General features: G+C 44.3%; 1 protein-coding gene across 3 annotated transcripts in view; it reads left to right on the top strand.

Moving 5' to 3' along the window:
* LOC105016393 (ephrin type-A receptor 6) overlaps window positions 1-14,217 on the top strand; it is a 114,774-nt gene extending 100,557 nt beyond the window's left edge. For 2 of the 3 annotated variants that reach the window (XM_020055093.2, XM_020055092.2), the window contains exons 10-18: window positions 3,087-3,157; window positions 4,800-4,928; window positions 6,057-6,242; window positions 9,367-9,428; window positions 9,518-9,727; window positions 10,191-10,340; window positions 11,203-11,396; window positions 11,509-11,658; window positions 11,794-14,217. In XM_020055093.2, coding sequence (XP_019910652.2) covers window positions 3,087-3,157; window positions 4,800-4,928; window positions 6,057-6,242; window positions 9,367-9,428; window positions 9,518-9,727; window positions 10,191-10,340; window positions 11,203-11,396; window positions 11,509-11,658; window positions 11,794-11,908 — 1,267 coding nt within the window. In that variant the 3' untranslated portion in view covers window positions 11,909-14,217. Of the gene's footprint in view, window positions 1-3,086; window positions 3,158-4,799; window positions 4,929-6,056; window positions 7,285-9,366; window positions 9,429-9,517; window positions 9,728-10,190; window positions 10,341-11,202; window positions 11,397-11,508; window positions 11,659-11,793 lie in introns of those variants that run through there. The other variant, XM_034286895.1, reaches the window with a different exon arrangement.
* The last annotated feature ends 242 nt before the right edge of the window (window positions 14,218-14,459 follow it).

The raw sequence follows: 14,459 nt of genomic DNA, 5'->3' as shown, positions 1-14,459 counted from the left end.
TGTCGGTCTGTGTGTGAGTGTGAATTGAGCCTTAGTGTATTCAGCTTTGTGTGTCTGTGTGTAACTTCCTCTTTTGTGTGTCTGTTGCGTGTCTCTGTATGTGAACAGCCTTTGTGTTTTTCGTGTGTCTTCTATTCAGCAGTAGGACATGAAACCCAGAGAGTCAGTGATAGATTGGTGCTGGACAGGTCTGATAAAGGACAGGACTGTAGCTTTTATCAACACACTGACCCCATCACTGCTGGACCACTGTCACTACGCCGCCCCTACCCCACCCACCACCATCTCCCCCTGTTTGTTCTGTCTTTGTCCAGGCTTCAGTCCTCACACAACAGCATCCAAACCTGGCAACCCACAGATTTCCAGTTCTCTGATCTGGCAACATGGATCTTGTTAGAGCTGCCCTTTTAGAAAAACACTGTCAATCATAAACACACACAAACACCCTGACAAGCGGGCCCCCTTGTCCCTCAGTAATGAGTGTGCAGATTGATTTGGCCTCAGTTGAATTCCAATCTTCCAAGCGTAATATACCCTACTGTTCAAAAGTTTAGGGTCACTTAGAAATGTCCTTGTTTTTGTCCTCATATTTGTCCATTAAAATAAAATGTAATTGATCACAAATTCAGTTTAGATATTCTTAATGTGGTAAATGACAATTATCGATATTCCATTATATTATTTTTTATTCATAGGCATACAGAGGCCCGTTATCAGCAACCATCAGTCTTGTGTTCCAATGGCATATTGTGTTTGCTAATCAAAGCTTATCATTTTAAAAGGCTAATTGATCGTTAGAAAACCTTTTTGCTATTATGTTAGCACAGCTGAATACTGTTATGCTGATTAAAAAAGCAATGAAACTGTTCTTCTTTAGATGTGTTGAGTATCTGGTGCATCAGCACTTGTGGGTTTGATTACAGGCTCAAAGTGGCCAGAAACAAAGAACTGTCTTCTGAAACTCATCAGTTTATTCTGAGAAATGAAGGCTAATGAAGACCATGCCATACCCTGTGGACGGCACCTGATTGAAGTTAATTTCCTCCTACAACAGGACATTGACCCAGAGCACAGCTCCAAATTATGCAAGAACTATTTAGGAAAGAAGCAGTCAGCTGGTATTCTGTCTATAATGGAGTGGCCAGCACAGTCAGCGGATCTCAACCCTGTTGAGCTGTTCTGGGAGCAGTTTGGCCATATGGCTAAGTCAATCCAACTTGTGGGAGGAGCTTCAGGAAGCACAGGGTGAAATCTCTTCAGATTATCTCAACAAATTGACAACTAGAATGCCAAAGGCCTGCAAGGATGTAATATCTGCAAATGGAAGATGTTTTGGCAAAAGCAAAGTTTGAAAGACGCAATTATTATTTCAATTAAAAATCATAATTTCTAACCTTGTCAATGACTATATTTCCTATTATGTTTTCACGAAAAACAAGGAAATTTCTAAGTCACCACAAACTTTTGAAAGGTAGTGTAAACCATAATAATGTCAAACTGGTGGTGAAGAATGAAGAACGTTCACTTCTCAGCCCTGACCCCATCATCTCAGACCTCTGTCTGTTTCTAAAGCCTGGGGTCTCTGGCCTTATCATCTCAGACTTCTGTCTGTTTCTAAACACTTGAGTCTCTGGCCCTATCATCTCAGACCTCTGTCTGTTTCTAAAGACTGGAGTCTCTGGTCGTCATCTGTGTGGACAGTCTACCTTATCACCGAACAATCTCCATTGGCCTGAAGTCAACTACCACTCCTAAAAGTGCCTTAATGTTTTACTGAGCCATCTGTGAATCGCCCACTCAAACAAAACTCTGGCCTTGGCGCCCACTTCTATACAGACTTTCTTTCACATAATCCGAGTACCAATCTGTATGTACTTTCACCTGCTTTGATTGTTAATTGAGAATGTTTGTATTGTATTTTTTTTAGTGTATTGTTGAGTTAGAATTTCTGTGAGGAAAATAGCTTTACGAAATGTATTATTCTTTTTAGGCTGTATAATTTGTTGTTCAAACTCTCCTTTTCTTTCCTCCTCCCTTTCTCCCCTTCTCTTTCTCCTCCCTTTCTCCCCTTTTTCTCTGTGCCTCTCCCCCTTCCTCTCTCTTTCCGGTACATCTGTAGACTAGATGTTAACTGCTTCCAGTTTCTTCAGCATGATAAACCTAATAAAGTTGACTGGCTAGAGTGTGAACCTGTGATCCTATGTGTGTGTGTGTGTGTGTATGAGAGAGAGAGAGAGAGAGAGAGAGAGAGGATGGGCTGTTGTAGAGAGCAGTATTTAAGAGTGTGTTGAGAGGGGGCTATGAATAGCTCAGCCCATCTGGCAGAGTGGAAGTGTGTGAAGAGCGGTGATTAGCCAATGGACACCCATTCAGACTCACACAAGGCTGCGCTGTTAAATCAAAAGTGCAAACATAAATGTGTTGATCCAAATTTCTCCTGTGAACACATTCTCAAAACACTCCTCTAAGCATTTTTGGCAAACACATACTAGATAGAAGACAAAGTTTGAATGTGTCATTCTGTCCCTCTGAATGTGTCATTCTGTCACTCTGAATGTGTCATTCTGTCCCTGTGAATACGTCATTCTGTCCCTCTGAATGTGTCATTCTGTCCTTCTGAATGTGTCATTCTGTCACTCTGAATGTGTCATTCTGTCACTCTGAATGTGTCATTCTGTCCTTCTGAATGTGTCATTCTGTCTTTCTGAATGTGTCATTCTGTCACTCTGAATGTGTCATTTTGTCCTTCTGAATGTGTCATTCTGTACTTCTGAATGTGGCATTCTGTCACTCTGAATGTGTCATTCTGTCCCTCTGAATGTGTCATTCTGTCCTTCTGAATGTGTCATCCTGTCCTTCTGAATGTGTCATTCTGTCCTTCTGAATGTGTCATTCTGTCACTCTGAATGTGTCATTCTGTCACTCTGAATGTGTCATACTGTCTCTCTGAATGTGTCATTCTGTCTCTCTGAATGTGTCATTCTGTCACTCTGAATGTGTCATTTTGTCCTTCTGAATGTGTCATTCTGTCCTTCTGAATGTGTCATTCTGTCCTGAATGTGTCATTCTGTCCTTGTGTTTCCCAGGTGTCAGTGGTACATCAAATCCAAGATGAGCTCTGAGGACAAGAGGAGGACAAACTATCAGAATGGACATGGTGGGTCTCCCTTTCTTTCTTTTTATCTCTGTCTGTAGCTACCTGTCTCTGTTGGTCTTTATCTCTCACTGTCTCAGTCTCTGTCTGTCTCTGTTGGTCTCTACCTCTGCATCGCTGTCTGTTAGTCTCCATCTATTATGGTCTCTGTGTATGTGTGTGTCTCTCTCTGTCTCTCTGTCAGTGATTCTGGTCAATCTCTCTGTCTCTGTCTATCTCTGTCTGTCTCTGTTTATCTCTGTGTGTCTCTGTTTATCTCTGTGTGTCTCTGTTTATCTCTGTCTGTCTCTGTTTATCTCTGTGTGTCTCTGTTTATCTCTGTCTGTCTCTGTTTATCTCTGTGTGTCTATCTCTTTCTGTGTTTGTTGTTCTTTCTGGTCTCGTTTTGTCTATTGTTGTCTATGTGTCTTTCTGTCTCTCTTTCTGTGAAACACTCAGATGTCTGGCGATGGACTCGTCACTTCACACTCACTTTTGGCAATACAAAGTGTACGAATCAATTCAGTTAGATTTGTTCCGCCCGTGTAAATGGCTAAACTGTGGTGAGACTTAAATCTTAAAAAGAAATGTTCCACACAAACAATTTACCTTATTAAATGTCTCTGACCATTTCATGCTAAAGAGAACACCCTTGGAGAGGAACGTGTGGACAATTTTCACACAATCAATTTTAACCGTGTCTGCAATGCTCAATCCTCTATATAAGGTTAGATGTGAATGTAGGGATGTCAATACGAGTGTTGTATTGCCAGCTTTAAAAAATAGTCCACAGAACTAAATGCTGTATAACACCTGAAAAGGATCTGTTCCCCTCGCCCGTCTCTCTTTTTATCTATATCTCTCTCTGTCTGCTTGTTCTGTCACTTCCTTCCTCTTTAGAATCCGCGTGTCCAGTATTTCTTACCTTTTGGCTGATTTCAGTTCCATCTCCGCCCCTCATATTATTCTCCCTCTTTCTTCCTCCACCTCCACTGTGTTTATTCCTTAGGGGGGTGAGAGGGAATGGGTCGGAATGGGCTCATGCAGGAGTGGAGAGGAATGTGTAGATGGGGAAATGTCTGAGAATGAGAGGGAGATGGATGGAGGAGTTCTGTCCGAGTCCAGTGGTAGGCAGACAGCGAGCAGGATGAGCTCTGAGACTGAAAACACACCCAGAAGAGATGGGCTGACAGAGCCTCTTAACGCCATGTTTGTGTTTCTCGCTTCATTCTTTCTGAATCTGTCTGTCTCTCTGGTTTGTCTGTCTTTCCGATTGCCCGTCTCTCCCCGTCTGTCTGCGTTGACAGCTAGACAGTGTCTCACAGCTATCATTGTTCCCTCTCTCTCCTTCTCTCTCTTTCTTCCTCTCCAGTGATATATTGATGTGTCTCTTCAACCTTGAGTTGTGTTTCATCCAGAAGGGTGTTTTCCAGGTTGATTGTGTCTTCAGGTTACGGCTGGAGCACTGTTTTGCATGACCATTGATTGTTCTGTTTGGAGAAGAAGAGAGGGAGGCTGATCTCATGCAGGTAGAGGTTGTTTACAAAGACAGGAGAGGAGGCAGGCTGTCGACAAACTTCTGTCTCCAGATACAGTCCTCTCTTGATTTCTGATCCTGACCGTCACTGTCTTTTCTCTCGGCGTGTCCTGTCTTCTGTATTGTCAGCTCTCCCGTACCCAGGGGTGAAGACCTATGTAGATCCAGACACCTATGAGGATCCAGCTCAGGCCGTCCATGAGTTTGCTAAAGAGATTGACCCAACGCGGATCCGGATTGAAAGAGTAATCGGAGCAGGTGGGCCGGCTGTCCGTACTCTTCTCTTAATCATCATTTCACATTAACAGGGCTTCATTAACATGTACAGAACAAATGACAGTGGCGATGTACTGTGTTGTTTGTATTATATTCTATATAATAGCTACACAGTAATGTGTATTCTCTGTCATGACAGAAGCTCATTTAGTTTGGCACAGTGTGCTATATCTAGACTAGTGCAGAGTTTTATGAACTAGGGGTTGCCACCTGACTGGATCTGGGTAATAAATCCAGAGAAACTAAAGAAAATGTGCTCTGCGCATAAAAAAAACATGTAATGCTGGTAACCACAATATGCAATGCTGGCTTGATCTGTGCAATAATATCATTTCAATTCCAGATGGATAGGACTCTCAGAAACATATTTGTATCGGTTCTGGTTTCCTTAGAACGCCCTAGAACATAGTGGACAGGAACAGTCTAAATCAGACTGGGGAGGGAATCATCAATGATCATGTTCTTCTCTTTTTTTACCCAAACTGAGATGGCTCAAATTACAAAGTAAACATGGGTCATTAAATAGAACACATTTATTCATGATGGTATCTCAATTGTTTGTTTTTCAAATATCAAATGACTGTCATGGGCCAAACTGGTTTGAGAAGCCTTCCTCCAGGATGTGTGAGTTGGTGTGACGGGTAGTGTAATATGCCATATGAAGCAATTTGTTTTCATTTGCCAGATAGGGAGATAATCATATCTCTACTATACAGTGGAGTTTTTGCCTCTCTGTGTTCTGCTAAACACACTAACACACATGCTTGTACACACACGCATGCACACACACATATGCACACACACACACACACACACACACGTATGCACACACACGCACGCACACACGCACACACCCACGCACACTCACACACATACATGCACACACACATACATACACACACACGCACACACACATCTTGACCAATGGGGATATTAAAGTTGTCAGAGCTTTTGAGAAGACAAACAGAAGAGAAAATATATACATTGCATGATGATTCTATAGAAGGTGCCAAGAGACATTATGAGAGTTGAGTAATTGAGAATGGGAGGTGTTTCTGTACTGCAACACTGCCCTCCAGTGGTTCCATATGGTGGCTGTGTGTGATCCAGGTGAGTTCGGCGAGGTGTGTAGCGGTCGTCTGCGCACGCCAGGGAAGAGGGAGACTGCTGTGGCAATAAAGACCCTGAAGGGCGGCTATGTTGAGCGACAGAGGCGGGACTTCCTCAGGGAGGCGAGCATCATGGGACAGTTTGACCATCCGAATATCATCAGGCTGGAGGGCGTGGTCACCAAAAGTAAGGAGCTTCATGGGAAGTTTCGCACTGTTCATCATCATGCGTGAGACACACCTAAATGCCACACTGCCATTCACGCTCAAAGTCAGTTGGAAGCGGAGTCCTCGCTGGTCCTCAGCTTCATCCACCCCACATCAGCTCTCATTCCACGGCCCTGCTGTTAGCGACCACCAGACAGACGGACGGACCCACGGTGTTTATGTGGGACAGCTGCCTCTGACACGGCATGTGCATCATCAAAACAGTGTGTTTCCCATGGCTGCATATGCTTCACACACACGCACGCACGCACACACAAACACACGCACGCTACAGCACAATGCGTAGTAGTCACTGCACGTTGGTCTGCTGTTCTGAGAAACACCTGTGTTCTCCACACACTCTGTCACTTGGCTCTTTCCCTTTCTCTCTCCCTCCATATGCATCGCTCCCTTTTTACTCGCTCCCTCTTTTCCTCGTCATCCCACAGTCTTTCTCTCTTCTCCCCCTTTGTCTCCCCCGCTTCCTCACTTTTTCTCTCTTCTTTCTGTCTCCCTGTCAGTCTCTCTCCATCTGTTGTTGTCTTGAGGGGCTCATTAAAAGTGAGAGGTGTCAGGGTGTGACTGTGTTTTACCTGCACAGGAACACCAGGTAACGCTCCACACTCACCAGTACTTTACAGCCCTCCTTTCTGTGGATGGGGTTTGCAGATGGAGGCGTGGAGAGAGAGAGCGAAATGTGTAGAAGGGGATGGAAGGAGACGTTTACATGGAGATGGCAGGCCCGTTCCATTACTATGTAATCTGATCAGCAACATGGACAGACGGCACCAGATCTGTACTGCCAGGCTTTTGCTTCATGCCTGTTACAGCTTCCATTCAAGGCTGACTGCCTGGTTGACTGTCTGTTTCAGGTCCTGCTTGCCTGGCTGCCCCCCCCCCAGATCCCTCTGAACCTACCGTGTCCAAAAGGCATTTCACCTCTCTGAAACGTCAACCTAGAAGCATGACTGAAGAAAGGGCTACTAGTTAACTAAAACTGAGTCCTCCAGAAAGTGCAATGCATTAATCAATCAAATTTATCAATCAAATGTATTTATAAAGCCCTTTTTACAACAGCAGTTGTCACAAAGTGCTTTACAGAGACACCCGGCCTTAAACCCCAAGGAGCAAACAACAGTAGTGTTGAATTTCATTAGAGATAATGAAATATGAGCATGGTCCCTGACTGAGGCCTGCTTCTGATTCAGCAGGGTCACTTTTTAACCTCGCGTCTGTTTTTTGTTTTTTTATCATCTCTGATTTAATATTCAGATATTAAAGAGCCACAGCGGGCCCGTGGTTGTGCCAGTCTGCTGGGCCAATTACCCCAATCCACAGGGCACTGTAGAGAGTAAACACCACGTCACGTCGGCCAGGTTAATCAAGCCATACATGGAACCAACAACCTGCAGTATGTGGATCAGGACAGTGTGCTGAGAAACGTCTAAACGTCTGATGGGTTTGAGCAGTTGCTTCCCTGTAGTATTCACTGATACTCATTAACATTGAGCCAGTAAACACGCTCTGTGTCTCTGATGGGCTACAGAACAGCCAAGCAACAGAACCGCAAATACAAATCAGTGGGCTGTGAACAACATTGTTTGATTGTTAATGTGTACGATCTCTACTGACAGACATCTGTCTGTTGTTTTTAATAGCCATTATTATCATATATTAAAGTGTCTGCCGCAGTTGTTTTTCCACAGGGTGGTGTGTAATCCTTTAGTCAGTGCTTACAGTAGCCCACTGGAGGATTACGCAGAGGAGATGGGTGACACCATGGGAGACCGGGGGAGATAAATGTCCCTTTGTCCACCACCCCTCATCTCCTCCTTTCTGCTGTTCTGACTCCTCCCTACTGCTCTCTCTCCCTTCCTGGCCCCTCAACCCCTTCCACTCCCTTGACCTCCCCCCTGCTCTTTCTCCTCCCCCTGCTGTGACTAAAGAGTAATAACAGTGGCCGATAATTAGCGCGTGTTGTTAATCAGACAGGTGTTAATTAATCCACAAATGGATTACAGTCCACTCTCCACAGGCCCATTGACCATCATATAGACCATCACATAGAACAGCCTGCTAATGCTAAAGGCTAAAGTTAATCTCGCCCCAGGCCCAGCAACTCTGACAGGGAACATGCTGCTAATGCTAAAAGCTAACAGTAATCTCTCCCTAGGCCCAAAGACTCTGACAGGGGACATCATGCTAATGCTAAAAACTAACACTTATCTCTCCCCAGACCCAAAGACTCTGACAGGGGAACATCATGTTAATGCAAATAGGAGGCGCAGTTATAGCCTGAAGGCTACAGAGAGACTTTAGGTGGGAATAATGACGGATATCAACGATTGGTCTTTTCAGAAATCGCTTGAAATTATTTTTGGACCGTCTCTCGGCCATGTAGAATTGGGCCCAACTAGCAGAAGTACAGCGTCAGAGGTAACAATGTTACCTTTTCTCACCTGTCCTCCATGGACGACTCATGGGGCTTACTGCACAATCTCTTTGGAGTAGATGCTAGAATAAATCTTAGATATTCTTTGTTTTTCCCGTTTAAGGCACGTAAAAACTATTTTATTTCAGTGTTAATATTACACACTTTTTTAGAACCTAATATAAGCCTTTTAAATCAGAAAATGATCAGACATAGACAGAACCATTGACATCTTAGAGTCTACTATATATATATATATATATATATATATATATATATATATATATATATATATATATATATTTATATATACACACACAGTATATATCATTTATAAAATAGGCCTATATAGATACGTATATATATTATTTTTTTCCTAAAGTTTCTTTTCTCTGTGTAAACTCACCTCTTGAGTCCTTCAGCTAACAGAGATTAATGAAACACAGAGGAGCATGAGCCTTGTTTATTTGTATCTCTTGATTACTCACTGCTGCAAATATTGACACAGTGATGATACACCGACAGTATGGAAGACGGCTTCTCCATGTGACAGTGGCATTACTATAGGTTCTCCAACCCCAGGCCATAACATCACTGGGAACTACTTTTATTCCAGCCATGTCTCTAACACCTCTTCGTGACCTGACCTGGGGTGTCTGGTGTGTGATTTCAGGCAGGCCTGTGATGATAGTGGTGGAGTACATGGAGAACGGCTCTCTGGACTCTTTTCTTAGGGTGAGAAACAATTGCTCCCTTTCTTTGAATTTCTCGTGTCCATTGGCATCGCAAAAGTAAAATGTCTCCGGTGTCCCTCGCTTCACCAGAACCACGACGGTCACTTCACGGTGATCCAGCTGGTGGGCATGCTGCGTGGCATCGCGTCGGGCATGAAGTACCTGTCTGACATGGGCTACGTCCACAGAGACCTGGCCGCTCGCAACATCCTGGTCAACAGCAACCTGGTGTGTAAGGTGTCTGACTTCGGCCTGTCCAGAGTCCTGGAGGACGACCCCGAGGCTGCCTACACCACCACGGTAACATGACCTCTCTCTGACCGCGTCTGTGGTGCCACTTTCCCGGCAACGCCAATCTGGCTCTCCGGTCATTCATCTGCTGTGACATTGTACTGTGTTGGTTCTTTATTGTCTTCATATAGCGTTCCTGTTCCATCTAGTGTTTCCATTCTGTTTAGCCGTTGTTGTGTGTAGTGTTTCTGTTCTGTATCGTTTTTATTTTGTGTGTAGTGTTTCTGTTGTGTACTGCCACTCAGTGCTTGTTCTTTCACACAGTTTCAAACTGTGAACATGTTTGTGCACACATTGAGTGACTTCAGAGTAGTGCATTCACACTGTGAGGCTGTGTAGCATATGGTATGTAAAGTGTGCACGCCCCCTCTAAGCATGAATTGTCAATTAGCAGATGTTGACTGTGTATTGTGTTCTCAGTGATTGAAACCTCACAAGTGTGCATGTGTTGGGGTTGTCTGTGTGTGTACAGGGGGGTAAGATACCCATCAGGTGGACAGCCCCCGAGGCCATCTCCTACAGGAAGTTCTCATCGGCCAGCGATGCCTGGAGCTACGGGATCGTCATGTGGGAAGTGATGTCATACGGGGAGCGGCCTTACTGGGAGATGTCCAATCAGGACGTGAGTTGTGGAAGAGGCCTTAAGCTAGGGCCTGATGGGGATTCAGAATAGGGAAAGACCTTTGTTTGGGATCATTCTGTGTGATGTCTAAAGCTTAGAGATTGCACTGTAGAAAAGAAAGAAGAAGACTGGGGGACAGAAAGTCAGAGAGGTAAAGAAAGAGGGCTTCTTGGTAATCCTCCTCTGCCCTTCGTAAAACACATAAACACACACACACACATAAACACACACAGTGGGAGAGAGCCAATAGCTTCAATGGGATTTGTGCTGCTGGTGAAATGCTTAGAAGTGCTTTCCAAGACAAAAGCCTCGCCAAGCCCCAAATGTTGCAGCCTCTGCCTGAGCCCCATCTTCCCTCACCTGTCAGGGCTCAGAGAGGACATGAAGGCTACCAGCCAGCTGAAGAGGCTGTTATATTCACAGCCCTCCTAACACATCGTAGAGCAGGGTCGACAACGGCCATTTTGGATAAACAAAACAAACTAAAATAGAAAATGTTGGGGGCAGTGGGTTTGGTGAAAAGAAAAGTACTCAAAAACTGACAGGAATTCATTACAAATTATTTTTATTTTGTATATAGTTGATAAACTACAATAGGATACATTACTATGTGATCATGTTTCAATTTGTGACCTCGTTTCTCAAACAAAATATCTGCTTAGTTGTGGTCACTTTGCAGTGTACAGATACAAATATTCATTAAAATCTTATTCTGGCCCCCGAATCATCAATTCGGACGTAATCCATAGTGCTCCTTCCTAGGCCATAGACTCCCAGTAGCTCTGATATAGTGTTTGCGATACCATAGCAGACTGGTGCTGAAATGACTGGACGATACGAAGTCTGTCTAACTCTCTCCCAGGTCATCCTGTCCATCGAGGAGGGCTATCGTCTACCTGCCCCCATGGGCTGCCCGGTTGCACTTCATCAGCTGATGCTCCACTGCTGGCAGAAGGAGAGGAGCCAGAGGCCCAAGTTCATTGATATGGTCTCCTTCCTGGACAAGCTGATCAGGAACCCCAGTAGTCTGCTGGCACTGGTGGAAGATATGCAGTGGTACTCTTCCATTTCATGTATTTAATGTACACTTCAATCCAGAGCTACTTAGGAAACCGCTTTTACTTGCAAGCTAGAGGTTTTAAGCCGTGTTATATTCCCTTTTTGCCAGTCTACCAGATTCCCCAGGAGAGGTGGTGGATTACCCCATGTTCATCTCCATCGGGGATTGGCTGGATTCCATTAAGATGAGCCAATACAAGAATAGCTTTGTGGCAGCAGGATTCAGCACACTGGACTCTGTGGCTCAGATGACCATTGAGTGAGTAGATGGACTGTTCACTATTCCAAACGTAACCGTAACATTATTCTACCTGTTTAATAAAAGTTACTAAACCTGACAAAAGTGTGTGTGTGTGTGCGTGCGCGTGCGCGCGCGTCCTCCCTCTCCCACTAGAGACGTGCGGAGAATCGGGGTGGTCTTGATTGGACACCAGAGGAGGATCGTCAGCAGTATACAGACCCTCCGACTGCAGCTACTGCACGAACAGGAGAAGGGCTTCCACGTATGAGACCTTAGAACGAACGGACAGACGGAGGGAGAGAGATGGACAGAGAGACAGTCGGACAGCCCCGGCCTGTGCCGCAGTCTTCACCCTTTCAAGCAGACACGCGGACGGGCCGTCTCACCCTGAAGGCCTCTCTCTCCGGCAGACTATCACACACTTGGACCTCAGTGCAGAAACTCCATAAAGACAGACTGTTTTATACACACCAACCTGCTTTAGCCAGAAACAGGACAACAGAGACAGGGCTCTGAGATAATCTGTGCTAGCTGTCTCTGGTCGTCCCCGGGGAATGTATGCCTTGTCGCAGCAACAGTACTTCTCGTCTATGTGGAGCAACGTCATTATACAGTAGAGCTGTAGATTTGGGAACTTAACCTATGACATTTTTTTCCCCCATGTTTTTGTGACCATGATGTAGCTGCTAACAGATGAGCAATCAGAGGATTGTCTTTAAATAATATGATATGAATTATTTTAGAGTTTGATAAGTAAGCGTCATCATAAGGTATTCTTGTTACATTATTTAACCCCCAGAGTACCTGGGTATGCTAATACTTGAAGAAAGGAGAGGAGATCGTTTTTGAAGTGCAGAGGATTTATGAATGTTTTACGTGTGTAGAAATCTATAATGATTATAATCCTAAACTAATATTTATATCTGTGGAGTCCTGTATGTGAGCGCCCTAGTAAATTTGGATCTTATCTCTTCATTTAATTACCTTTTTATCAAAGTCAGCAACATATGCAGTCGTCTCAGTAACTAAGATAAGAGAAATAAACGAATGATACTCTCTTATGGACCTATACACCTTGACGGCAGAGTGTCAACAAATCTCAGCAGACACCCCTACATGCTAACCTGCAAGCTCTACGGGCCAGTCGTGCAATGCTACAGACTCATGGCAGCTGTTGGAACACAATGTACATAGCCAAGTAAGCCAGTGCGTTGGGTGTACCTTATTGCTGGCGTCAGGACACTGCGCTGATATGTGCTGTCAGGACCCACATGCACCCCATAGCAGACTGGAGTCTGACGTGCTCAGTAACAAACACACAGAGAGACTATGTAGTGCCAGGGTCGATACGTACCTCTTTATTCCCGGTGGACCTCCATAACCCGAGGCACCATCAGCCTCCAGATCCACAGGTAGTCCAGGTGGTTCAGTAAATCACCCAAAAACAATGCCTGAAACCCAGAGGCTGGCATTAGCTCCCCCGAGCCGCGTGGCTTATGCTTTCGCTCAGCAGGCTAACGCAGTCTTGCGAAGCCCAGTTGATCACATTTGTCCAGGAGCAGGGGTCTCTCTGGGGGGCCTTGAGTTGCGCCCAGACACACTGATCTAGGGTCAGTTTAATCCTATTGGACCCACTCATGTGTGTGCTAAGGATTGAGGTAGGCCAGGCTGATCCTAGATCTGTGGTTTTGGATAACTAGTACCTGGGCTGATCCTAGATCTGTGGTTTTGGACAACTAGTAACTGGAGTTCACCTGTCCAGCAGCTGCTCGGAGTCAGACAAGTCGGGTGTCCTTCACAGGGGAGGACATCCAACACTCTTTCTCCTCTTGGAAGGAGAAACCAGATGAGTTTGCTTAGCATGTCCTTCTGCTGAGCAACAGGAGAATGCTTTTTTGTACAAAGTACAAGTATACTTATAATTCTTGTATTTTATTTTTCTATAATTTCCAAAGAGACGTTGTAGATCTTGCACACTGTATAAGGCAGATTAAAGAAAATATTTATTTGAAGAATAAAGGTGAACAGTTCTGGTGGTTAGATGTTATCATGTTTTTACTGTTTCATTCTTGGGAAGACATCCTGATTTTAAGAATCGTGCAATGATACTGGACCATCATTTCAAGCCTCCCCCAACACCTTTTCATCAAATGACTGCTTATGGGAGTTTTCTTACTCAAACATTTAGTGGAGACAGATCTACCCTGAAGGAAGAAATTAATTAGATTTAATTACGTTATTGCCTAAACGTGCTATAACGGCTTGTATAGGCAGTTCAGTGCCTGCAATCTCAACCGTGGCGGTTTGCTGAAAAAGCACTCTGTTCTGCTCAATATCAAAGTGCTCACACAACCAGTCTGGCAAGATGGAAATCGGAGGACCAATGTCTCAATATTTGACTCTCCCTGGTCCGCTGGGAGTTGCTGCTACCAGGCAAGCCCATTATTTTGAATTAAGCTAAAAAAAATACTTTGGGAAGGGGTGAAAGAGGGAGGTGCCAGAAATGCATATAATGTCATTAGTTTCAGTAATGCTGAAAACAACAGTAGACAATATTTGAGCAGCACATTTATAGCACAGTGAGTAACCCAAGTGTTTGAATAAAGCAGTTTATTTCAAATGGTCTTTTTAATATTGTTCAGCAGAGGGTGCTATTTTACTGGGTTTTTAGTGCTTTGATCAACAGGTTGTTTGACTCCCTGTGTGTTATTTATCAACTAGGCCTACATATTAAGATTCTGCAGTTGTCATTAAATATGTTAATCTATTAATATTAAACAGTGTATGCTTATAGTCACAATTCCACACTGGACATAATA

Source organism: Esox lucius, chromosome 16 (genome assembly GCF_011004845.1).
Source record: "Esox lucius isolate fEsoLuc1 chromosome 16, fEsoLuc1.pri, whole genome shotgun sequence".
NCBI classification, from domain to species: domain Eukaryota; kingdom Metazoa; phylum Chordata; class Actinopteri; order Esociformes; family Esocidae; genus Esox; species Esox lucius.
The sequence above is the reverse complement of the archived record's forward strand: the minus strand, read 5'-3'. Positions and strand labels throughout refer to the sequence as shown.